Source organism: Neopsephotus bourkii, unplaced genomic scaffold, assembly GCF_033783945.1.
Source record: "Neopsephotus bourkii isolate Nb327-2 ecotype Australia unplaced genomic scaffold, CSIRO-AGI_Nbou_v1 NB_272, whole genome shotgun sequence".
Lineage (NCBI taxonomy): Eukaryota > Metazoa > Chordata > Aves > Psittaciformes > Psittacidae > Neopsephotus > Neopsephotus bourkii.
Genome location: NW_026900781.1, coordinates 363,906 through 389,756, shown reverse-complemented (window position 1 = coordinate 389,756; position 25,851 = coordinate 363,906). Strand labels below are relative to the sequence as shown.

At 52.1% G+C, this 25,851-nt stretch overlaps 1 protein-coding gene across 3 annotated transcripts in view; it reads right to left on the bottom strand.

The window, feature by feature from the left end:
• The window catches only part of AGAP3 (ArfGAP with GTPase domain, ankyrin repeat and PH domain 3), a 132,052-nt gene that overhangs the window by 64,464 nt on the left and 41,737 nt on the right, over window positions 1–25,851 (bottom strand). For all 3 annotated transcript variants that reach the window (XM_061346288.1, XM_061346289.1, XM_061346287.1), the window contains exons 2-7: window positions 17,731–17,789; window positions 12,875–12,962; window positions 12,607–12,692; window positions 12,230–12,371; window positions 10,188–10,322; window positions 5,002–5,129 (exon numbers count right to left, since the gene is read on the bottom strand). In XM_061346288.1, the coding sequence (XP_061202272.1) occupies window positions 5,002–5,129; window positions 10,188–10,322; window positions 12,230–12,371; window positions 12,607–12,692; window positions 12,875–12,962; window positions 17,731–17,789 (638 nt within the window). The remainder of the gene's footprint in view (window positions 1–5,001; window positions 5,130–10,187; window positions 10,323–12,229; window positions 12,372–12,606; window positions 12,693–12,874; window positions 12,963–17,730; window positions 17,790–25,851) is intronic.

The window sequence follows — 25,851 nt, the reverse complement described above, 5'->3', positions numbered from 1 at the left end:
AGGTGGAATAACTCTGCAAGTACTGCAAGCATCCACTGCCTGAGAAACTCCCACCCACACCCTGTGGGCATGAGACAGGCAGCTGCCAGAAGAGAGCAGGGTGGAAGTCAAGGCCAAGCCAAGGGGGGATTCCAAACCCATCTAACCTGTTCATCCAGTGATGGGTGATGGCAGGATGCAGGAGAAGAGAGCCTGAACCAGCAGGCAAGCAAGAGCTTTCCCTCTGTGGCTACAGGGTCCTGGGGGATCTGTGGTGTCTGTTCCAAAGGGTGCAGATCCATACACCACATGCTGCTGGAAAGGCCCACTGGTGTCCCCAGGGAGCATGCAGGACTACCAGGCCTGGCCCTGGCTCCTGCCATGCCAGAGGACCAGGGAGATGCTGAATGTGGTACCCAGGGTCACACACCTGATGAGCTCATCTGGTACACGTGGTGAGCGCTGGCAGAAAACCCTGACCACAGCTGACCTGCTATTACAGTTCCCTTCCCCTCCACTTCAATGGAAGAAAGCACCTTCTTCCTTTGAGGCAGCAAGCTGCAGAATAACCCCAAAACTCCCAAAGGCAGAAATGAAATCAAGGCCTTTGGCTTGTTCAAGACCTGTTAATAAGGAGGACCATCCACTGTGCAAGGACATCAAAACACCTCGCACAACATCACGATTCCAGACCCCTATCAGACTGGGAACCTGACACAATGGTTTGGAAACCAGCCACAACCTCACACCAGGAGAAGAAAGTCCTCAGGATAGATGGGGACAGCATCACCAGGGTCCTCTGGGGTCTCTCCTCTTCCAGTAATTGCAATGGACTGGCCAGACTGTCAGGAATGGCCATTTCCAAGAAAGTTATTTCAACTCAAGTAGTAGCATCAAACTCCTTCCAGGAAAGATGTCCCCAGAGCTAGGACAAGAAGCAAGGTTGGTTCCCAGCTCCCGCCTGCTGTAAGCAACCCTTTGCAGGGACTCCTTGTTCCCATTTCCAGAACACAAGTACTTCTTCACTGCAAGTTCCAGGACACAGAGCTGGCCCTGCTGCATGGGCCAGGGGACCAGGCAGCAAGCAGAACATCCTACTCATCTTAGACAGCACCACCATTTCTCCAGGCACAAAGCTATGAAGGGAAGCAGACCTCAACCATAGCTACCAGCAGAAGGGAAGAGGGATGATCTAGGGGGTGAGGAAAAGCTGTTGCTAACAGCAGAAAAGCAGCCTGCTAAGGGGAACAAAACGCTGCCCAAGATGTCATAACTGCTTGGAAGGGACAGAGCACACTGCCACCATGCATGGCCAGCAGCTGCAGGCAGCACCTCTCAACACCCACAGCCAGGCCCTGCACAGAGAGCAGTGCACAGCTCCTCCTAGCCAAGTATTCATGATGCAAATGCCAGTCCCGCTGTTCCTACTAGCGGCACTGAGAAGAAAGAGATCTTTCTGTCTCAGTGTGTGTATCTTGTACACAACACCAACACCTAGCTGCAGTCCAAGGCAAACAAAAGCTCCTAATCCTATTCTTTCTTTGGCTTCTTTCCATTTCATCTCCATGTTAAACCCTTCCTTGAGATCCTTTTCCATGCTGGTTCCAGCTCCCTTACTTGTGAAGACAAGTAAGAAACCTCAGCAAGAGCCCCGTACCCTCAGGCAGAAAAACACAGAACACAGCACTACTCTGCAAAGACCTTGCCACCCTCTCATTCTTACCTCCTGACACGGGAGCCTGTCCATCTCTTCCCAGAGCTTCCCCACTGGGTATCTCAGTGCCAGGAGCAGAGGACCACCATCACCCATCCCCACAAGAGGCTCCGGCACTTCTGCAGCCCAGACCTGAAGAGCAGTGCCCAGGAGAACTCCGGAGCTGCCTGCACCCATCACTCCCCTGTGTTAGGGACAGCTGCACCAGCCAGTGCTGGAGACCATACCCTCTGGGGTGTCCCCACTAGCACAGTGCATTCCTGAGCAGCAACTCCAGGCTCTTTTGCATCCCTAATCACTGGGTCACTGCCTCACTATTGGACATGTTCCCTTCTATATGGGCAGCAAGCCCATATGCACCAGGGCGCGTGGGCTGCTCTGCCCAGTCCATGTAAGAAACACCAGCAATCAGTGAATGTGTGTTCCCCAAGCCAACTGGATTTTCTCTGAGGACAGAGGGAAGTAACTCAAGAACCTCATTCCTTAACCCAAGCAAGAAGGGGGAAATATTTCTCAGCATTTTACACTCACTCACCAGTTCCATTACTTCATACTCTATTTTCAGAAGCGCTTTTGTAATGGAAGAGAGATGCGTAAACCACAGCAAAGATTACTGCAGCAGTTACTGGGAAACGACAGGGTTTGTAGTTGAGCCACAGAAGACCCAGGGAACAGAAATTAACTTTGACCCTCACTGTGGCATCCCGGTTTGCTGTGCAGGAGGGACACAGCGTTAGAGAGGCACAGAGCATGTGCAGGGAGGGAGGAAGCTCCTGAAGGATACTGCTGGCACTGCTACAACCCAGGCAATCAATAAGTATTTCTTGCTTAGAAAGGCCTTACAGTTAACTGCAATTTCCTGCTAGCTGCATGCTGCATTACCTCCCTTTAACAGCCCTTCTTTCCCACCAGAACTACCTACGTCCCTCCAGCACAGCCCCAGGAGCACAGCAAGGTACCGAAAGCTAAGGGCCCTGTCTCAGAGCCAAGGAGCCAGCATTCACCTCTACACAGATGTTGTCTACAAACCAGGCTGAAAGATGCTCTGCAGGAAGGAAAGGACAATAGGGAGGTTTCTGAGCAAAAGCCTCTAACCAACTCATGACAGGCAGTTAGAAATGCCTTCTGATGCCCAAACTTTACTTCCCCATGGCCAGTCTTAAACCCACCCCTTTTCTTCTAGCACCTTCTGCTCTTAAAAAGTTCTTTCCTTTTACAGATGTGTACTTTAAAGGTCAGGTTTGGTCCATTTCAGCCTTCGCTTTCCTGAGCTAACTAAACAAGTCAAGTGCTTAACTTCCTCTTGCGTTAAGGCCTCTTTTCTCTCCCACTTGCCTTTTGCTGCTCTGCCACCAGTTTCACTGTGTACTTACATGAGCAGCTGGAATCCGACTGGGAAGTTTGGTATCCCCACACCCCACACAGAGGGAACACTCTTAGCTTCACTACAGACGTTGCCTGGCACAGCAAGCACTATTAGTACATATTTGTTAGGAACCTTTTCTCATACTTGGGACACTGAAGAAAATATCAAACGAGTGTTCATCTCCTCCTTGAGGAACACTGCCCGTGGCCATTTTCACCCCACTCCCCTTTCCGTACAGGCTGCCTCTCCTTCCCAACCAGTCTCTGACTGTTTGTAGTTTGTCTGCTAACAAAAATCCTCAAGTTACCAGATACACTCAAATCCACGTTTCCCCTGGATTTTGTCTTCACCTTGGATGTCTCCTACTGAGTCCCTCAGAAAGCACCTACATCCAGACACACTGTGGGGCACAGTATGGCTGTCTATGTTCTGCACACAGCTGAGCTCACTCTGCTTGTACCCCAAGCTCACTGGACACAAGCAAGCTCTGATCAGAAAGCCATGTGGCTTCACCAAGTAGCTCTGCCTGTCAGCAGGGATCAGCCCATTCACTTGCACACAGAGGCTTCATCTGAACTCGCTGGTGTCTGGGTGATCTGGGGCACCAGGTGCTGGTATCTGCAAAAATCTGTGCATACCTACTTGCTGTACAGCTTCAGAAGCCTATACAGTCAGGTATAACTTCACATAGGTATGTAACGATTCTGATGGAAGGGTCCAACCAGGGGCTGCAGACACTACTCAAGTTCCTACTGGAATAGCCTCTCCTTGTTGGTGTACCAGAAGTCCTCCCAGCGGTGAGGGGCTCAGATATACCCTAAGGTTCAAAGTTAAAACCCCTATGAGAAAAGCATCAGTCTGCCTTTTCTTCAGTTGTACATGATCCTTAGCTGCTCCTTTCCTCAAAAATCACTGCAAGCACTGTTCACTGCTGAGGCAGCCGAGGAGCTCCCAGCTGCTCTAGCCATGCCATATCCCATCTTCCATACACCCAGCTGCTACGCTTGCTGTTACTCAGTCTGACAGCACCATGACAGACTTCTTGAGTCCTTGCTACAGTTCCTGTGATTTCATATGCCAGCTGCTTCAGAGTTGGAATCTGTTGGCTTGACTGCCCCGGAGGAGCAGCAGAGCTCAGTATCTCACCCTCCTCATCAGAGAGACAGCTCAGCATTTATGCGGGTGCTGGAAACTGCAGCATAGCCCTAAGGCAGTGAGGCGGCTGCCCAAAGGATCTTCTTCACCACCTACTCACCATGGCATCTGGCTTTGGTTTCTGACCTGCCCCTCCTGCATCAATTGTGCTCCACCAGAGTCACAGAACAAACACCTCCTGCTTCACCATCCTCCCAGCATGGAGACATTGGCAGCCCTTACCAAGCTAATGCTGTTCCAGAAGCACAGCACAAAGCCCTTCCTCTGACAGAAGAGGTGAACCTCTGCGTGAATCCTTCAATTCATCACTGAATTTGCCTGCACGAACACACCCCTTATAAAGCCCACCTGTCTATGCATGGAAGACCATCAGCTTCCAAACTGCCAGGGAGAGCAGGACTGTGGGCAGCTGTGTCCACTCAGGCTTGCCTGCCTGGCTACAGCAGCCAGACTGAGGCCCCTTTCAGAGACCTGCTCTGCCCAGGAACTTCCTTGCAGACCACTTACCACTCCACTGGGGGTGGTTGTACAAGCACCCCACAACTGTTGGAGACCATGAGCCAGACCCAATAGTTTAGACACAAAGCTTGACTTCAGGGCAAGAATCAAGCCACTGTGGGCTATGGGCTGATGGGCCAGGGTGACAGCCACTCTGTTCTTCCCAAAAGCTACCCTAGGGCTGTAGTGCGAGCCTAAGGCTAAGCTAAATGTGCTGTGTTTTAAGTGAACTGAGGAGGGGATGGAGAAGCACGTGGGCTCCCTGGCTTTTCCCATTCCCATTTCCCACCTGGTTGATGTGAACAGAAGGAATGGAGGCTGCAGAGACAGACGAATGGCTGGGTGAATTGGGCAGGGACTTGCAGGGGCCAATGGAAAGCTGCTGTTTCTTCCGTAGAGCCACCACCTTCTGAGCCACTGGAAGAAGGGAGAAAGGACAGAGTCAGAGTATGGAAAGCAACTTTCTCCACCCACAGATTTCTGGGGGGTGTCTGTGAGACCCCAACCCTTCCTCTGACTGAGCTCAACATCTGGGGCTCAAACTGCACCACCCTGTGTTGACAGGGAGGATTTCTGCAGAACACTCAACTTGGCAATCCCCATTGCCTGACACCGTCACACAACCCAGCTGCAAGGGGTAGTGTCTGCCTGTGCCTGTTCCAGCAGGCAGCAGGGCAGGCTGCCTATGCTGAGTCCTCAAAGGCCATTGGCTCTCTTGGGTCTCACACAGAGCAGTGACTTCATGTGGACACCAAGGAGCCACCCAGACCCCTGGGCAGCCAGAGTCACTCCTTGGCCACCCCCTCACAGCAGCTACAGGAGCCAGTTATGGAACTGAATAGCCCGGGCAATGCCACCTCCGTTAGCCTGGTCCCTTGTGACCCTCACAGTCTGTACACATTCGAAATAACTAATGTGAAGAACAACTCTCCCAGTTGCTGTGACCTCACTGCCTGATGCCAACAGCCTCAAATTGCATTTCAGCCATCCCAATCTCCTACCTTTTCTGGAAATAAAACATCTTGAGCATTGTCAAAGAGCATGACAGCAAACAAGCTGTTGGGGAATTCAGGAGAAGACATGGCCATTCTCATTTTCTCTTGCACACAAACACAACTGAAGGCACTGGGAACATCACATGTCCAACCCAGCACGCCTCATATCATGCACTCTTGCAATAAGGAAGCTGCCAGATTCCCTTTCCAGATAGATGTTGCACCATATACATGGTGCGACCAAACTCAAATGCTAACAGCAACTGCAAATCCCAATACAGCTGCAGTGCCATGTCCCTTACAGAAACAGGTGAAGGCCTGTTGTCCACTGCTCATGTGATAAAGCTGGGAGCCTCTCCAGACTCCCAAGCTAAACATCAATCCCACAAATAGCAGGAACTCCTCCTAGACCCACCAAACAGACTGAATTAACTTGCTGGTTTTTCCTGCTCTCCTCCCCCTGGCCAGCTTCATGCAGTGTTCACTGTGTGAACCATCTCTCCTTCACATACTGGCAGGCCCGCTGCAAGCTCAGGTACCTCAGGGGCCAGAAAAGATTCAGACAAACTCCTCAGCAACTGCTGTCCCAGGCAAAGAGCCTGGCAGAGGCTCTGCTGTGTCGCTCATCCTGTACCATTAGCAATGGTACTAATCACAAGGCCAGCAAGGCCACACTGGTGGTGATAACATCTCACCAGCCCTTAACTGAGGTATCTTGAGGCAGCCTTCCCATTTCTGCTTGCTAGGCGGAGGTTCTTCTACATCCTGAATATCAGCCAGACTTTTTCAAGGACAATTTCTGTCATCCCTTAAGCCAGCCTCTGGGATCACTTGCTTTTCACTATCTCTGTGTGGTGTGGTTGACAAGCTGGAGGGAAGGAATGTCATCCACAAGGACCTGGACAGGCTGGAGAAGTGGGACAGTGCCAACATTATAAAGTTCAACAAGGCCAAGTGCAAGGTCCTACACCTGGGTAAGGGCAACCCCAAGCACATATACAGGCTGGGAGAGACTGGATTGAGAACAGCAGTGAGGAGAAGGACTTGGGAGTGTTGGGTAGCAACAGAAGTGCAGCATATGCTCTGTACAGCATGGACAAGCAAGCAAACCTTTGCAATGAAAGCAAAGACCACCACTTTGAGAAGTCTTCCTGTTTCTGCTGTGGAAAGTCAACATCTTCCCCTGCCTACGTGGGGCAGGTCTCCCATGATCTGGCTGAGTAACTTGTGCTGGAGAAACCATATAAAGATGAGGTCTGTCTGGTAACTGGATCGCACACAGTGCAAGCTCCTCACACAACCCATGACTGCCAGTACTCCAGATACCAAAACATGCACCAAGACCCACCAGTGCTCACTAGGAAAACCCTCTTACACATTCCGAAAATGCCTCATCCTATCAATTCAGCCTCATCCAAAACTGGATCCTGGAAGTCCTTGAACAGTTCTCAGATGCTGGTGATGTCTGAGGCCATCCTGCCAGGCTCAGCTCTCCTCAGCTCCTCCTGCCCAGTTCCTCCCCTGTCCCAGCTTCGCTCAGGAGCCTCTGTGCAGTCCTGCAGTTGAGCAGGCAGATGAGAGCACTGAGCACCTGGGATTTACTCCAGATCTCTTATGAGATGCGGAGTCCCTCTGCTCCCAGTTATCACACTGCTTTCCCCATTGTTCCAGGCAACACGTTCAGCCAGGGCACGGGTACCATCATGACACACAGAGGCAGCCCACTACAGGAAACAGGGCATGGCACAAGGAACTGCAGTAACACAGACATCTCCTGCATGCACAGACTCGAAGGCCTGAAGGATCTCTCCAGCTGAAACAAAGGCTGACCTCTGTATGCTGCCAGGCATTGAACTTCACCCAACCTATACTGCATCACTCATCTGGGTGAGAGTCTCCTCCAGTAAGGGACATGGTCTGGATTTGGAGAAAATAGGAGATACAACATACAGCACTTCCCTACGCATGTTTTCCAACAGCTAATGAAAGCAGGGCTACTAAGAGAAAAAGTAAAGATTCTTTAACATTCAAATTCAACTGGCTTTGGCTTCTAGCATGAACTCTCTGTGAGCCTGCAGAGTCTCAGTATCTGAGATTTTCTCTCCATGCAGGTATGTAGTTATTCTTACACTGTAATCAAGTCACCTCTCAATCTTCTTTTTGATTTACTGAATGGATAAGCTCTCTTAGTGAATCATTACCAGGTATTTTCTCCAGCCTTTATTAGTTTTTATAGCTATTTTTTTAATCTTCTCAGTTTCTCTGTGTCCTTTTCAAGTGCTCAGACCCGAGTTCAAGAACATTCCTTAATGCTCCTCTTGCTGCCCTGTATGAAGGCAAGAATCCATGTGGACTTGCACTCAGTACTCCCCTGCTTACAAGCCCAGGGTCAGAGCCAGCCCTCCCAGCAGGGCAGCCCATGCTCTATGTTCCATACAGCATCAGCATTTGCCCAGACTGACATCAGTTTTGCTTGAATGTTCTTTCAATTTTGTTTGAGTGTCTTCAAAAGAACCAACCCACTCTCTGTGGTCTTCTGGACTTCCTCAACCTCACTGCTCCTCACATGGACAAACCTGCTCCCTTGCCTCCTTCCTGACCACACATACAGCCTGTGACTAAGCCCAGACAAAAGATGAAGCACAGCACTTTGCTCACTCCTGAGCCTCCAAGCAGCAGCTCAAGCTCTCCCAACAAGCTTGCTAAGCAGCGCTGGCACTACAAGCTGCACCCCAGTCTCACATGAGAGCCTCCATCTCACATATTGCACTACTTCAAGTTGTATTATCTCTGCTCCCAGGGTCAACAAAGAGAAAAAACAACCCCAGAGCCCAATCCATTCTGTCTTGACATTAAAAGCAGCCTAGCAAACAGCAGCTGCAGTGCCTTCCCCAGCTCCTTCCCAAACCCACCAGCTGCTGTTCTTCACTGTACTGTCCGTCAGAGAAGGGACATACAGAACCAATATGAAGGAATAAGCTGAATAAATTTGGTGGCACACAGTGCCAAATGCTTTCCAGAAGCCAGGGACAGCTCTGCACACAGCCCACCTGCTGCTCCTCTCTTCAGACTGTTCTGCAAATCTCTGAGCTAGTTTAGCAGATCCTCCCCTTCCAGGTCTGACGCAGTTTTTACTATTCCCAGCTGTTCCTTGCCACAAATTCTCCACTACTCATGAAGAGGAGGAAGAAGAGGTGACTCAGAAGCAACCTGCCCAACAAAGTCGCCCTAGTTTCCCCAGGAATACCAAACCAACACAGAGGCTGCTGGACACTGAAGGGTTCCTGGCCTGAAAGGTGGAACAGCTTGAAAGGTCATTTTCTGGGCTGACTTCTCCGACAGTCTCAGAGGTGGACAAGGAGCAGGAGAAGAGAACATCTCTGCATGCTTCTGCGTAAGAGAAGCTGTGCTGCAACTATGATCCTCACCCCGCTACAGGCGATTACTGGCAGGTCACAGACTTACACAGGGGAAGGAGGATCACCAGCTCCAGCTCACAGGAAGGAGGCAGCACTTAAAGCCAACAGCAGGCTCAGTCCTGTGTCTTGCCCTCAGCCTATCTTGCTGTGCTGCAATGAACAAAGCTTGACTTTTGCCCTCAGGCAGTCCTACTGAACTGTGATTTCCAAACCTTCTTCCATGTGCCTGTTCCACTTAAAACCACTACCAGCACAGCTCTCTTCCTTTCCAAAACCAACTCTGTCCTGCCCAGCCACTAAGCTCTGCACACACTCTCCTTCATGCAATGAACAGCTTCCCTGCTGCACTCCCTAAGACAAGGCAGAGAAAGGTGACAGAGAAATATGCAGTCCCATTATAGGGCAGGGCCCTGGCTTATGTAAGCCACTGCAAACTCCTAGGATATGGTGTAGGTTCTCTTTCCAACCTACAGCACCACTGTTATGCAGACTGCCCTCCAAGTCTAAGCAGAAATGCTCTCCCACACACTGCTCCCATGAGAACAGCTGCCCCATCTGGCCATTCAGTTGCTGCTCCCCTACCTCTAAGACCCAACAATTCTGCTGTGCTTCCTCCTCTCCTCCTCAAAAGGCAACCAATCCCCTTTCTGAAGCCTAACAATTCCTCTGCAGGCTCATACAGACAGCTGTGCTGCACAGGCCCACCGGGCAGGTGCAACCATCCTCTGCAGCCTCCCTGCTCTCCGGACCAAGTGGTTACCCAGGGGGCAGCCCCTGAAAGAAAGGTACTGCTGGGCTCTGCGCTGTGGTCCCCATGCACATCCACGTGCGGTTCACCTACGTGCTACATACAGAGGAATCCTTCCACATACAGAGTATATCCCACTCCTTGGAGCAGGTCTGCGCTGTAAAGCAACAACACCGCACACAAATGTGTGCCGAACGCCCTTGGTCTCATGGCTGTTCTAACCGAGAGCTGGTGATCTAGGTGGTGTAAAGCCCCCTCTGTAGGACAGCACTGCTGCCCTGTCTCGCCTGGACACCCTCCAGGCTGCAGTTACCATCCTGGAAGACTCTCTCCACATTCAGCCCGTAGGTAGCACAGGTCTCATAGTACGTGCAACGCTTCAAATCATTGGAAAGCTTCCGTGCCCGAGAATCGTCAATGACGCGGGGGTTTGTGGCGCTGATGGCATCTGGAAAACAAAGGGAGAGGAAGTTAAAGAGCAAGCACCAGTTTCTCATCCCTCCACAGGCTCAGGACACACTCCTGGTGTCCCTCCCTCCCTTCACACACAGAGATACCCACTCTCTGATTAATGCCTTAGGTAACAAAGTCCCATGTCTGCAGAAAAATTGAACTGTTGAATGAACCTTTTTTAATGAGCCAGTGTTTAAATGAACCCTGTTCAACTCTCCTAATCATGCAGCCACCAGTGTCACTGAAGACACAGGGCAAAACCAGGGGGAGGTGTGGCTGCCAAGGCAAGGCAGCCTCAGCTGCAGAGTGAATCGGCTTTGCCAGTTTCAGTTGTTTTAGGTCTCATGGACTTGCCCTACATATTGAAGAGTCAAGAGGGCCAAAACATCCTCAGTTAACTGGGAGAGACGGGTCTGCCAGGCTGAACTCACAGATGAGGCCTTGGTGGACAACACTTAAAAATAGGCTTAATTTGTATCCCAGATGGCTGCTAAGTGCTTGCATGCTTTGGAAAAACTATCTTCCCAAGAGGAACGCAATTCCTTGAAGACACGCCAGGGACAAGCAGGGGCTGTAAATGAACTTTCTCAGAAGGAGCCAAAGGAGTACTGGGACTCTCACTGTAAAGAAGTCCTCCTCAAACTCTCCAGCGGGTTGCTCAGCATGACAGTACCAAGACTGTGACCTCAGCTGCCTCTAAGTCTGGGGGACAACAATGACCACCAACCCCTCTGCCACACTTCCCCTCTTCTGAGCCTCCACGGTACATGCCAGCAACCCCAGCCCAGTCCTGAATGAAGACCATGCAGTCCTGAAACTAACTCCACAATCTGTAAAACCCCATATTTTAACAACTTTGTTCTACTCTTCCTCTGGGGCCCAAAGCAGGCACCCCTGTGACTCCCCTCTCACTGTCACCGCCTCTGTTTCCAGGCTCAGTTTCTCCTTTCCCAGGAAGGGGTCACACTGCTCAGGAACTGGGCCCTGACAAGACATCTTTTACTCGCATTCTCCATCCATGCTCCCTCTCTCTGCTGTCTGCAGCCCCAGGCTCCCTCCTTCCTGCACTTTACCACCCACAGGCAGGAAGGATGCTCATTTCAGAAGAAGCAATCTGAAGCAATGCCCTTGCTGCCCCTCCCTGCCTCCTGGGCACCCACAGCAAGGCTTTTGGACGTGAGGCTGCCTTCAAGGCATGCTGTGCCAGGCAGGAATCCCACTCAAGGGCTGCCCTCTCTCCCAGCAGCCCCTCTCCATTGGCAGCATCATGTCCAGGCATGCCTGGGGTGCCCAGAGGGTCTTCAGGTCTTGTGTCTCCTGCTTCCTCTGCTGCCGGCACCCCCTGGTAGCCTCAGCTGTGGTTTCATGACAGTTCCCTTATGGTGTCTGCCCCTGCCCCTGCTCGCTCCAGGCCCAGCTCTGCAGGAAGAGGAGTCACAGAGAAGCTCTGGGTTGGTGCTGCTCTTCCCCATACCCACATGTGACCTCAGGGGAGACACCGCTCCACAGCTCAGGCCTCCTCTTGGGGTGCTGAAAGCAAGTTGCCTGCCCCCTAAAAGCTTGCCTGCTGCAGTTCACCCCAGAGGATGAAGGGCAATGCACCAGCAGAAAACCCTCACAGCCAGGCCCTTTCATTCAAAGAGGAAAGTGGCTCTGTGAAGAATGCAGCTCTCTGCAGGGAAGTGAGATGGTCTGAGAAGGAACTGCTCAGCTCCTCCAGGACCCTAGGCTATGGACCACAGCATCAGCCAGTCCCACATATGACTATAGAGACTGGGATCCCCTGGTCACTTGCAGGGCTAGTGCCCTGTGCTCTCCTGCCCATAAGGACACATCACCAGTGCTCCTGAACAGGGTGGGGAGGATGGATGGAGGAAGAGAGCCCAAGGGCCCCACTCTCACCCTGCGTCCCCACCAGCACCATCGGCACCTCCGCTGTGTTCCGGTAGCTGCAGAGCCGCAGGTAGTAGTTGTAGACCGTCTGGAAGCTGATCTCATCCTCCAGGCTGAAGACAAACACCACAGCATCGACCCAGGCAGCAAACTGAGGGAGACACACCAGCTGTTACAGCCCAGACAAGCGTCCTGGAGCCCCAGCACATGCCCTAGGCCCTGTGGCATCACAGGGTGGCCCTAGGGTGAGCAGTCATTACAGGGGTAGCCCCTCCTCAGGCCTCACTGTCTTCATGTTCTCTCTCAAACAGGTGCCAAGAGGCAGCTGGGTAGGTCCCTCCCCAGGACAGGGTGGGAAAGGGCTGCAGGAGGTACAGGTCTCCTACCTGGAGTTCAGGGGGGCCCCCTTCATCTCGAATCAGCAGCAAGTAACTCTGACCATCCACTACGATCTCCTTCTTAAATCGTCCACCTTGGGAAGAGAGCAAAGCAGCAGTCAAGTGAGAGGTGGGGGCAAGCAGGGGAAACCCCTAATGAAGGTCAGGCAAGGCTGCCGAGCCCTGCGGTGGTGGCAAACAAGGTGGAGAGACTTGGGGTCACCTTTAAAGCAGAGGACCCAGACCACTCCCCAGGCACCCTGAGAACCAGACCTACCCTCTGGAGACTCCTCCTGCACGTAGGTGCCGGTCAGGTAGCGGTGCACGAGGGCTGACTTGCCACTGGACAGGTTCCCCACGATGCCCTGAAACAGAGGCACATGTCACCCACTGCCCATGTGCCCCACATGTCTCCCTCTACAGAAAACCACCCCCTGCATTGTGAGACCACCACTGCCTGGGCACACACAGATGGGAACAGAGGTGCTCCTGAGAGGGCACTGGGGATGGCAGAACCCAGCCCAGTACTCAGTGAGGCCTGGGGGCATTAACTGGTCTCTGTGGGGCAGACAGCAGCAGGGACTGGGGCGCAGGTACCCAGATGAAGGGTGGCAAGGACCCCTGTCCCCCCCCAAGACAGGCTCAGCCCTTTCAGCACTGTGTTAGCTTTTCCCACAACCTTCCTGCTCCTCAGGGGAACACTTGCCCTCCCAAGCCACAATACTTAGAAGGAAAAGAACTCTTCTCCAAGCCCACACATCCCAAATTTTGGTGCACTGCTCTTGCCAGCCCCTGCCAGAAGGAGACCAAGAGCGGAGACTGGCTATGTGTTTGGTAGAGCTGCTGCTTCCAACGCCAGCAGCAAGGCGCAGCACTTGCTCCTCTCTGCGGCAGTGACACTGCTGCAGCAGAGCACACGTTTCCTGGTGGAGCTGACTGTGCTGCCTGCACAGGAAGACATCCAGCACCAATCTTTAACTGACTGAGAATAAAGACATGTAGCACCAATATTTAACTAGATTGAAACACCCTAGGCTAGGGGTCCACCAGTCTGTTTCACCCCACAAATCTGCTACCAAACAAACAGAGCTGTCCCAGGATAGATCAGCCACAAAACCCAGGTCTTCCTAGCACCGGCACTTTCCCAACTGCTCAAAACAGCTGCAGTGCCTCAGGGATTGCAAGTGACCCTGCCTCCTGATGGCAGAGCAGCCCTGGGGTGACAGGGCACCTTCTTCCATTGGTGCAAAAGGTCTAGTTTCAACTGGTCAGCTCCTATCCCACAGCTACTCTGCACAACCATGGGGACAGCACGGCTTGCAGAGTGGGCTCTTGCGTGACCGAGCATCCTGCCTCGTGGTACTCTAGTGTCAGCTGCTGTGTTGCTCTGATGGAGCTGAAGTAGAAACACTGGGGAAATGTAGAGGTGCCCTTGGCCTGCAGTATGCCCTTCTACCTCTTCCCAATGCTCCAGGCCTGTGGAGAGACACTCTAGGCCAAGAGCTTAACGCACTCCTTACACAGCCCTGTGCATCTCAAAACCCTGGCAAACTCCTACCAGTTCACCATGCAGAGCCCATGAAGCTCGCAGAACACGTGGCCCAGCCTTGCACTTGTTTGCAGTGTTGCTTTCAAAGCCACTCAGCTGCAGGCACACTACTGCTGAAAGAAATGGGGGTGAGGAGAGGAGTGACTGGGAACACTAAAGCTGCCTCTGCAACCAGAAGTAAGCTTAAGGCTGACCTTTTCCAGGTAAAGGGATGATGCTGGTGAGTGAGTCACCACCAGGCAGGTTCTCCAGCTTTCAGCCAGGTGCTCAAAAGCTGCCACTGCACTGGTCCTGCCCTGGGCGACCCGCATGCTGCTGCCAAGGGACAGAGACGCACCAGCCGTGCATCAGTGCCCACCCCCAGCAGCAGACCACACTACAGGAGCACAGGAAACCCTCTGATTTGCCAGCACCTCTTGTGCCTGTGCCACACGAAGCCAGCATCCAGCAGGAACAAGGTGCCAGGAGCCCAGGACTAGGAAGTGTGGATCACTGCACTCCCACGGGCATGCCCAGGCCGAACATATCGCTGCCAGGTCTGTCACCCACAGCAGCAGTAGTCAGAGATCATACACAGCGCGTTTGGACAGATGAGGACACGCACAGGACTGCACCTCACAGGTAACGCACACGTGCTTCAGAGCCAAGCGAGCAGCAGAGATAGAAGAGGCACACAAGCGCTGTGGCCCATGGTATAAATGAAGGCAGCCTGGGGGATGAAGGGGTGGAAACAAGAAACTGTGGATACCACGGTACACAGCGGGCAGTGAAGGGGCTCAGCTCAGTGTGCTCTGCAGTTTCAGTCTCTGGACAGCCTCTGTAAAAGAGAGCAGCACCCCAAGACTGCCTGGCAGCCAGGACTCCATGTAACATCAGACACTAAACACTCCAACAATGTTTAGCTCTTGAAAACTTGGATGGAGGCTGCGCTTACACTTTGTTTATACTCAAACTCCTGACCTACGTCTTGCTGAAATCCACTTCTGCTTTGCCTTATCTTCAAGCTCATCTGGCATTATAAACAAGCTCAAACAGAACTGATGGTATTGACGAACATGACCCTTCAGAGGCACCAAACCGAAGCAAAACATGGGGTTTAGGCACCATGGAAACCTCTGTATTGAGACATGCTGGGCAAATGAGGGAACGCAGCCTGCCCCTGTGCTGGCCAGTGAAAGGCCAACATTGCCCCATGTCAGGGCCAGGGATGAGTCCTTGCCAAAGGGCATCATTTGTGCCTGTCTGCAGGAACTGCTGCCATCTCCCAGACACAGTCTAATCTCAGCCTCCAGCAGAGAGATGAAGCTTCAGCATAAAATTCCGGTGGGGAAAACTGCTGAACATAACTTAAATACATAAAGCTATTACAGATCCTTAGAGAAAGTACACTGACCACTTGTGGTGCACATGGCAACGTGAGCAGGGAAGAAAGCAGGAAGATCCTGCCCTCTGGCACAAGAGGTGAAACAGTTACTTCCCACAGAAGAAGGAGGAACACAAGCTGTGGTCAGTATGACTGGTAACTTGAGAGCTTGTTCAAAGACCTCAGTCTGTAGAGACGTGGGGTGAAGAGCTGGGCCCTGTAATAGATGGCGATGACAGCATCACTGGGAGATGAGGGTGGAAGGCACGGCAGCACCGGTGCACCCATGGAGCAGTCAGGGCCACAGCACCATGGTGCAGAACAGACCCCTCGATATGCAGCTGAAAGCTCAGGGCCTGCTTGGCTCCACACATCTCCACTGGCTGAGCACAATCTCAGATGCAGACAGGAGCAGCTTTGCTGCTACACAAGGTCCTTCCCTTCGCAGCCACAGAAACTAAAAATCACCCCAGAAACCACTGCCAAATGGGAGTCCTGCTACTACCTGACCCCAGAGACACGATGGAGAAGGCTCCATCCCAGCACGGCCACGACTGAACCAAGACTCTGAAAGGCCTCCAGGCTTTTAGGAAGAGGTGCTCAGCCGGATGAAACCCTGAAGCAACAGAGATCCCCAGAGGTCATGGAAAACATGGGAAAAGGATCGTGCTAATTGAGGAAGAGCTAAAAGCATTAGGTTTATTTAGCTCGCAGCACTGTTTTGAAGCCTGCAGAATGTTACAATGTCAGAAGGCAGTACACAGAATAGATGCAAGGATATTTTTGAACAGACACACATTTTACAAGCCAAGCTAACCAATGAATATTCAAAAGTTTGTTTTCATTTTCACTTAGCAGCAGATCAGAAGAACCGTGGCAGCGCGGTGCTGGTATGCTCTGCAAAAAGCCTGCTTGCTTCTTCGAGTAAGAGTGAAAAATTCAGCTTGAAAGGGCTGGGGGAGACGTGCCAACAATCTTCACAGGGAGTTCAGGGCTGCCATGGAGAGCATGGGAAGAGTGGAGGGCAGGAATAGACTGCAAGGTCCCAGAGAACACCCAGCAAGCTGCTCCAAAGTGCAGGCAGCCTCCTGCCCACCAACACCCTTTCCTGCACTGCTGACCGGCACCAGCTCACAGATGGCCATGGTGAGCTGGTTTGTGGCCATCAGCAACAGCAGGCCATGCGAAACAGCTCCATCTCAAGAGGTCCCCAAATCAGGACCCCTCCCTCACAGCCTTGTCCCAAACGATCGAGCTGTGTCAGGGGGGTGAGACGGAGGCAGAGGCAGCCCCCACCAGAGACCCCATCCTACAGGTAGATGATGAAGCCTGGTAACATGTCCTGTGAAACCCACTATGTGCTGACAAACCAGAGGTGACAGTTTCATCCACTGCCCTCCTTGACAGGGTCACCATGAGGCACTCATGCCCAGGAGGTGGCCAGCAGAGGCCAGGGAAGCCCCAGTGTGGAGCTGCAGTTAGCGAGGCTCAGAGAGGTGACATCTCCCACAGGGTAACTGCCACACTTCCAAAGCAGCTCTGAGACTGATCACAGCAGATGCATGCCTGACCCACTGCTCAGGATCTGCCCCTGCTTCTGCTATGCCTGGAAGTCTAGCCCATGCAGCAGTACCTGATCAAGAATTACAGCTCTCCTACAGCTAGCAGGAAGGGCGAGGTACTCAAATATTGCCTTTTGACCTACATGTCTTGAGTGTTCTCCAAGATCAACACCCTCTCACTTATGTGTGTGTGCCTCCAAGAAACCTTGCCCCTCCTTTGCCTTCCTCTACTCCACTCTTGTGAGACCCCCCTGCAGTCCTGCGTCCAGCTCTGGGGACCCAACATAAGGACATAGGGCTGCTGGAGGAAGTCCGCAGGAGATTTTGAGGGCTGGAGCACCTCTGCTATGGAGACAGGCTGAGAGAGCTGGGCTTGTTCAGCCTGGAGAAGAGAAGGCTCCGGGGACACCTTAGAGCACATGTCCCTGCCCACAACAGGGGGTTGAAACTACATGATCTTTAAGGTCCCTTCCAACCCAAACCATTTATGATTCCGTGATTCCCACAGCACAACGGCAGCTCCAGGTCCTCTCTCCCCCTCGCAGGGCTGAGGTCTCTCTGCATTTTCACTTGGCCACTTTAAAACATGTATTTTTCTTGGGGATCTGGAAAACATCAGAGAACCAGGGGTATCCGAGGCACGAGTCGCAAGTACTCACCACTTTCAGCTCAGGCACAGAGCGACTCAGGGTCCATTCCTGGCTGTTCACAAACGAATCTGCAGAACAAAGGGGAGAAATCATCAGGTCACTGTGGTGTTTCTCAGATCCCAACAAGGATCCTGCCACGCTCTCCCTGCTCCCTCCAAGCAGATCCGTGGCTCTTCCCTCCCTTCCACTTTGTCCAGAGGCAAGAAGCTGCACGAGGTCCCAACACTGCCCATGCCCATGTGGCTGGAGCTCCAGATGGGAAGGAGCATCCAAGCTGCAGGCAGCAGGCAGCACAGCAGCACAGAGCCCATGTACCACAGGTTGGGGACCTTCCTTCCTGTCCTTCAGGAGCACAAAAGGCCCTGAAGCATCCCCTTCCTCAAGGTACATGGGACAATGGAAGCACCAGAGACCAGATGAGGTTTTTTTTGGGGGAACATGCTGTAAAGGAGACCAGAACTGAGGGCACACACTAGTGAAAGCAGTGCCCTGAAAGCTGTACTTGGGCTACACCACCGGTGTGCTGTACACAGTGCAGATAAAGAACTGAAGGCACCCTATAATCTATGTTCATGATTGAAAGTGAGCATAACTAATTATGTGTCCATTATGTAATTTGCAGAACATTGTAATAGGCTTTAGAAGGTTGTAACAATCAGGCATGGCTTTGAACGGCACAGGAAACACCCCCTCTCGGGACACAGAAATCACCAACACTTCATTTACATCCACACAAGCTCCAGGACCTGGTCAAACAACAGACTTCCCAAATTAAACCAGAGGAGGAGCAAGAGCCTGGGGAACACCTTGATTATCAGAAGAAGCCAGCAGCCACTCCTAACAAACCTAGAATCCTTCATTTACCTTGAATGAGGAAGTGCATCCTCCACCCAAAGCCATATGGCTACGGGGTAGGGGGCTCAAACAAAAGAGCAGCACTTGCTCTATGTTAATCGCATAAAAATAATAAAGGATTTTTGGAGACAGGAAACCTGTGGGAGCACAGCTTCTTGAAGAACCTGTAATAAACTTGTGGAATTCACTGCCACAATGAATGGAAATCTCACATGGGTTCAAGAAGGGAAGAGGTGACTCCACGAGACCTGACTGTAGGCAGTGACTGCGCACTGGCAGAGGTTGCCCAGAGAAGCTGTGGCTGCCCCATTCCTGGCAGTGCCCGAGGCCAGGACAGGACAGGGGCTTGGAGCAACCTGGTCTGGTGGAAGGTGTCCCTGCCTGTGGCAGGGGGTTGGAACTGGATGAGCCTTAAGGTCCCTTCCAAGATAAACCACTCATGATTCTATGATTAAAGATGACAGCCTTGGTGCTACTGGTGCTCAGATGTCACCCAAGGCTGCAGTGGGACACCAGGTCTGAGGGAAGGATGGCCCTAGACCTGCCCTGCTACCCCGTCCCTGCAGTGGCCACTCCACAGCTCCTCCAAGCTGCCCCTGGCAGCCCCGACTCCACCAGGGCTTCGAGTGCAAACCCCAGCTCTCTGTGCCTGCACCAGCACTGCCCAAACCGGCTGGGTGAGCTGGCGCTGCAGGTCTCTGCTGAGTAGGTGTTTCATCCGGGGCTGTGCCAAGAACAGCAGCCTGAAACCACAGCAGTGCAGGAGATGCTGCCAGGCACAGGCAGGATCAGAGGGCAATGGCAAGCTCTTCAGCCCTGCCAGTGCCAGTCAGTGGCTATCTTCATCCCAGTTAATGTTCTTGTATCTCCCAGGGCGAGGTTGGGCACATGGCAGCTGCAGCCCCCCCTCTCCCCAAGCTAACACATCGTCTCATCTCTACCTGACTCACCCAGTGAACCAGTGGGAGATGCAGAGGCCAAAGCTGTGTGGGGATGAGCCCATTACCGTGGCCAGAGGGCTGGCAAGGACCCTGCCCTGCCTGCCTGCACATCTGCATGCTGACCTGCTGCTGCTCAGCGTACATGAGGGGAAACGAGATGATCCACTACTGTGCCTTCAGCAGGGCTCTTGTGCAGCCGTCAGCTCCTGCAGGCCACAGCGCGTCTGCCCATCGTGTCAAGACCTAAGAAGACAAAGCTCACACCTCAAGTTTACCTTTCATACACTAACTTAGTAACACTTCTTCATCAGAAGCTACAGACAAATAAAATAAGAGTCTGATGCAGTTACACAAGGTTATTTATAACCATCATGAAGGTTCTTTAGCGGAATTGTTTCTTCATGGTCTCTTTCACCTATCCTTTCTTTTTTTTTAGGCAGAAGTAAAGTTTTTATTAAAACAACCAGCAAGTTAGGAGGAAAATGTTAAGTTCTTGTGACCTTTCAAAAAGGTAACAGCACACCTGTATTTCCAACTGCATTACTTGGTCTAAAAATAGCTGCCACCTCCACTTGCAACTGCAGCTCCACTTAGTCCTTTTCCCAGTCCACTGAGATGGCTAAACCACCTTCCATTGCCTTCTGGCATTCCCTCCCTCCTGGTTAGACAAGGCAGCGTATGGGCACTGTTTCACTAAAAACACGTTATTCTCAAACAATAGAAAACTGGCAAAAACCAAGCAGGTTTTTCAAGGGGTTCTGAGCAGAGCAGGAGTCAAATGCACTCACCGACTGAGCCTTAAGACAGAAAAGGCAGGCAGAGAGAGACCTGGAGAGGGCAGGCTGTTCTCTTCTCTTTCTGTTCGCAGATGCTCAGCACAGAGAAAGTCTCCAGATTTTCCATAGCTGCCTCCTGTGCTAACTATTCTAACAGATCTTTGGTTTTTAACCAAGCTCCAGGTTAGCAACAGTTAGATTTCTGACCTGCTGCAAAGGCCTCTGAGTAAACCTTAACACAGACACCTAACAGCACCACAATGCCAACTGAACTAACGTTCAGCCATACAACACATCAAATTAGTAACTGCCATTAGCACGCTTAACCCGAAACACCAACGTACAACCTGCACACCTCTGCTTGTCAATCAGCTCCCGACATGTGCCAACACCCAACTCCAGCCCAGTCCACCAGCCAGCCCTCATGATCAACCTGATGTGTCCCTCCCAGCCTGTGCATGGCACCATCAGTCCACAGGTCCCGGTGTGCTGGCCTGCACCCACATCATCTCTGCTCAGCAGCACATGCCAGGGCACTGGCACCTCTTTGCATGGTGCAACCCCACTCCCACCACCACAAGTCCCTGCACCCAAGTGACAGCCCCACTGGTGGGAAGGAGCAGGATGGAGACACCGGCAGTGATGCTCTCATGGTCACCGTTAATGCCTGTCCCAAGCTGCAGCAGGGAGGATACACTGGTACCTGCTGACACTACCACACTGCTCTGGTGCCCTCTGGGTGCCCCAGATCCCTACCAAGGGCTGCTTACCCTCCCTCGGGTTGGCAGGGGCTGCTTTGCCCCCAGCAGCATCTTCTGCTGAGGGCAGGAGGCTGCCCAACATCACTACCTGAGAATGGCCATCTGTATTCAGGCTGAGCTCCGTCCAGCCATGTCCAGCATCAGTGGGCACATGGGAGCCCAGGAAGAGCAGGAACAAGGGTGAGAGTACATGACACTGACCCCACATATTTGTGGCTGCTGGCTTCTTCAGCTCAAGAATCTCCTGTGGTTTGTCTATCTGGTAAACCACAAAAATCTCTCCTTTGAGTAATTGTTCTGGCTCCTTTTAAAACCATGTAAAATTTCAGTTCTGCATTTCTCTAGTGAGGAGTTTCACCAATACAAATACCCATTCCTTCAAAACCTACTTTCTTCTGTTTCAGGTCTGACTTCACTGGATGCCCCAGCTGCAGTACCAGAGGTGGTAAGCTAACATAACACACCTAGCCAGCCTCACCAGCACCCCCATCTTTCACCACAACCCCTCCTTTCCACACTGTGCAGTCCCAGCTGTTGGACCACTCCTTGCACAGAAGCTGTTGTGCACCTTGCACTCTCTCTGCTGTCCTCCAGTATCTCCTGTTTAGCAGAAGAGGACACATCTGCTGCACGTGTGGCTGTGCAAAGCATCTCACCTGCAATAGGAGGAAGGCAGCCAGCTGCAGTGGAAGGTCCCACAATGCCCCAGTGATTGATCCTGCCCAGACCACTCAGCAGAGCCAGCTGTAATGGTAAGATGCTCTATCCGAAGCATTTCAGGATCAAGATACCCCAGTGTAAATGCTCACGGAGGTATGGGTGAGCCCACTCTTACTCCAGTACCCAGGAGGGTAAAAGCAAAAGCTTACAGACTGTGTTACCAAAGGAACAGAGACCAAGGTAGAAGTGGCCTTGAACTGAAGACAGTCACAAGATCCCTTCACAATTACCTGGAAAAGTCACTGAGAATAGATCTCAGTTCCCTCTATGGCTGCTTCCAGAGCAATCTCTGCAGACCATGGGGAGAAGCTTAGCTCTGGTAGTCACAAGCAGGAAAAATGCCTTTACCTGCAGCAACTAGCAGCCTGTAGCATCTCCTGCTCCGAACAGCAGGCTCCAGAACTTGTAGAAGTTTCTACTGCACCTGAAGGATGACCACTACTAATCACAAACCCTTGACTTACACCATTCTCACAAGGTACTCAAGACTACCAGCTAGTCCAGGAAGGATCTGGCGCACAACCTTTCACATGTCAGCCTGGGGTTCTTGCCACAACGGAGTCTTTCAAGTCTGTCACTGTTACTGGCCCTCAGTGCATTTTACATCCCTGCTGCTCTGCTCCCAAAACAAGCCGACCACCCCTCTCTCCTCACGCAAGGGTGATGCCCATGCACGCCACACTGACACATGGGTGACCCACACCTAGCCCTGATGCGCCCATTCACAGGCCCCAGCATAACTCATCCGTCAGCTCCCACGTCACCCGAAGCCCCCGCAGCCTGCAGGGATGCAGACACGGCTCCATCACTTGGTTTTCATCTCATCCTCCAGCACAGAGCCCTCCCCACAGCCATTTCCCTGCACTTGCTCTCCTCCTCCCCCAGCAGCTTCTCTCAGGAGCTGTGTGCGGGCGGGTGTGGATGACACCCACAGAGCTGTCAGGAAGGCACCTCGAGAGCAGTTTCTCAACCACCCAAAACAGCCACAGGCCAAGTACCTGGCTGCTGAAAAGCGCTGACACAACTCACTGATGTCAGCTCGTCCACCCCGGGCGCTGATCCTTTGCTACCAAAATGCAACATAAGGCAATTTCCTGCACCTCATCAGTGTAGATCCTGTTAGTGCAGTATTGTACGCTCTGAGTGTCTGCGGCAGACCAGTGCAAGGCAGGTCCAAGTACACACCTGCAGGAGAATGATTTGGGTGTGGGAATCCCCCCTCCAACAATACCGCTCCCCTCCCCACCACTGCACAAGCAGCCGTTCAGGCACCGTTCCCCACTGGAAGAGGCACTAGATCCACATCCTCTCCTAGGGAGGAACATTGACCACTGGGAAGCACATATCAAGCCATCAGTGACCTGTCCTGATCTAATGAACTAACTGAAATCCAGGCATCAGCAGTGCTGGAGCCTTGGTACAAGTTTGTTTAGCAGAAATTGCCTCCAGCTGAGGTAACACCTTAATGAACTCCCTCATCATTAGGGTTCATGTAGGCATCGGGAAGTAGCGATACACCTGACCAGCTTCTCTGCTTGACCGGCTGCATCGTTGGTTTTTCACATTAAAACACACCCCCAGTCACTTCCTTCCTCTTCTCTTTGTTATTTAGTAATACAGAAGAAACCAGACCATGAGTGCTGCGGTTGAACATCTTCTCCAGGTGCATCTGACCTTGAAAGCAGAAGCAGTGGACTCACAGCACCACTTGCACACCAAGAGCCTTAGCACAGCCAAACAGGGACCTTGGTTCCAGGACACAACCACACAAGAGAGGCAATCAGTCTGACCTGTCCTGGAAAACAAAGACTCAAGCCAAGCTTGTCACTGCCCAAAAGCTTCTGCTCATGGAGGTTTTCATGCAGAAGGTGGAAACCCATATGGAAGTTTGGAAGTTACTGTGGATAGAGTCCCCACTGTGAAGAGCAGCAGATACGGACATAAAGAGGGTATGGACATAAAGCAGGCACCCTACATAGCTGATGTGCCTCGGTCAGCCACTCATCCTGGACACCTTCAGTGCTCTCAGACCAGACCACAGTTGTGGGATGGGCAGCATCACACACAGGAAGCAAGACCAGAACTGTCCATCTCAGAGGCTGGACACAACAGCCTCCTTCACCTCTACCAACATCATGGTCCCGCTGCTGCCTGTATACATATGCTGCTGCAAAGCTGGGAGCAGGAAGGGGCTGGCTGGGCAAAACTGACTGCTCACCCAGGCTGCTCCCTTCATAGGATGAAGCATAGCAGGTTCATCTACCTTACACTTCAGAAGCACTAGTGCCAGACACATTTGGTCTCTGCACACAGCAACTAATAATTAACCGACTCATTATCCAAGCCACTGTGGAACTGACTTGGACAGTGAAACCCTTGACAGTAAAAGCAGCCTTGAAACCAGGTCAGAGGCTGAGCAAACACAGCGGTGCCCACACAAACCACGTTCCAAAGTACCCATCTGCCCGCACACGCAGATAAAAGGGCAGCAGAGTGCGACGTGCCTGGGCAGAGCCACCTCTTCCTGGCCAGGCTCAAAAAACCTTCAACCCTGGCAATGCTGGCAGGAAGAGAGATTTCTCCAGGTCATGGACCAACATGGCAAGGCTAGCGTTCCCATCACAGGATTACCCAACGTGGACACCCTGTGTAGGACGTGGCCTTAGTAAGGATTACCTCACCAGAGCTTTAAGTGCTTTGCAGCAGTGAAAGGAGAGGATCTTTCCCAGAGGATCTGTGTGGAAACAGATCCTCCAGCCATCACAAACTGCCACTCTTACTCCCTAGAACACCACAATTGGCAGCAGCTGGTGCTGTCAGACTATATGCAGTGCAGGGCACAGCTTTTAGCCATATATTAAGCCTTTAGCACCTACTACTTCCCAATCCACATCTGAATACACACAGACCAAAGAACTGTACTGAATTCTGCTCTGATGGCTGGCCATGGTCTGCTGAAAGGGACAACCCAGCAGAGCTGCTGACATGAAAGTCATAACCCATCACCTGCCCCACACCAGTGCTCTGTGGGGACCTACCTCACCAGTAAAAACCTGTTCCAAATTTGCTCGACCTCAGCTCCAGCTGTTCAACCTCACAAGCAAAGGGAGGTTAAGATGAAAAAGGTGCTGGTTTTTGAAGCTCCCTCTTCCTACAGATGCCTGTAGACTGTAATCAGAACACCTCTGCAGCCACTGCACACACCTCAGATCTCATCCTGAGGATCAGATCGGTGTCCCAACAACTCCTTCCTTGATACCTGCCAGACTTCTCAAGCTTTTCTGAAGCGTGGACACCAGACTGGATTCAGCATTCAAGGCATGGTCTCTAAACCCATCATGGCATCTCTGCTTCTCCCCAGGGCTCCCAGCTACGCTGAGGCAGGTACCAACAAGAGATGATGCATATCATTATCCACTCAGTTCACTATGCAAACTTCACCTTATTAATGTAAAAACACACCCCTCGTCTCCCAGTAGTCTTCTCTCACATATGCCCTACACATCAGTGCCCTGTATGGCTAAACACCAAAGTAAAGGCAGTTACCTTAAACCACCTTGGAAAGCAGGGCATCTTTCTTGGGAGGGGGGAATGTGATTGTGAGAAACACTTCCTGAGCTGTCGGAGAGCTGCACCCGTTGCATGGTCCCTCTATGCACAGGGAAAACTCCAGTCCCAAACCAGCTCAGTCTTTCCAAGCCTGTGCCCATCAGAGAGCTTCTTAGAACTGCAACAACTGATACCTTGATACCTAGAGATGTTCCTCTGAACCACCAGTGATGGTTATTTGTCATCAGTCCAAGCTGGCTAGAGTCTGGTTTGACTTTGTTCTCTAGGTCCACAGGGCTCTTTGCCTTCCCTTGGTGTATTAACACCCCCAGTTACCCGCCATCCTCCCACACAAAGACCAGCTCTTTTAAGTCATTTTTGGCTAACGAACTCTGTGCTCCTATGATCAGCCCTCCCTGTGCAGAGTTCCAGCTGAAACCCACCCCCACAGAGACTGAACATGGCTTACACCAGAGTAAACAGAGTTACCTTAAACCACCTTAGAAAGCATCTTTCTTGGGAGAGAGG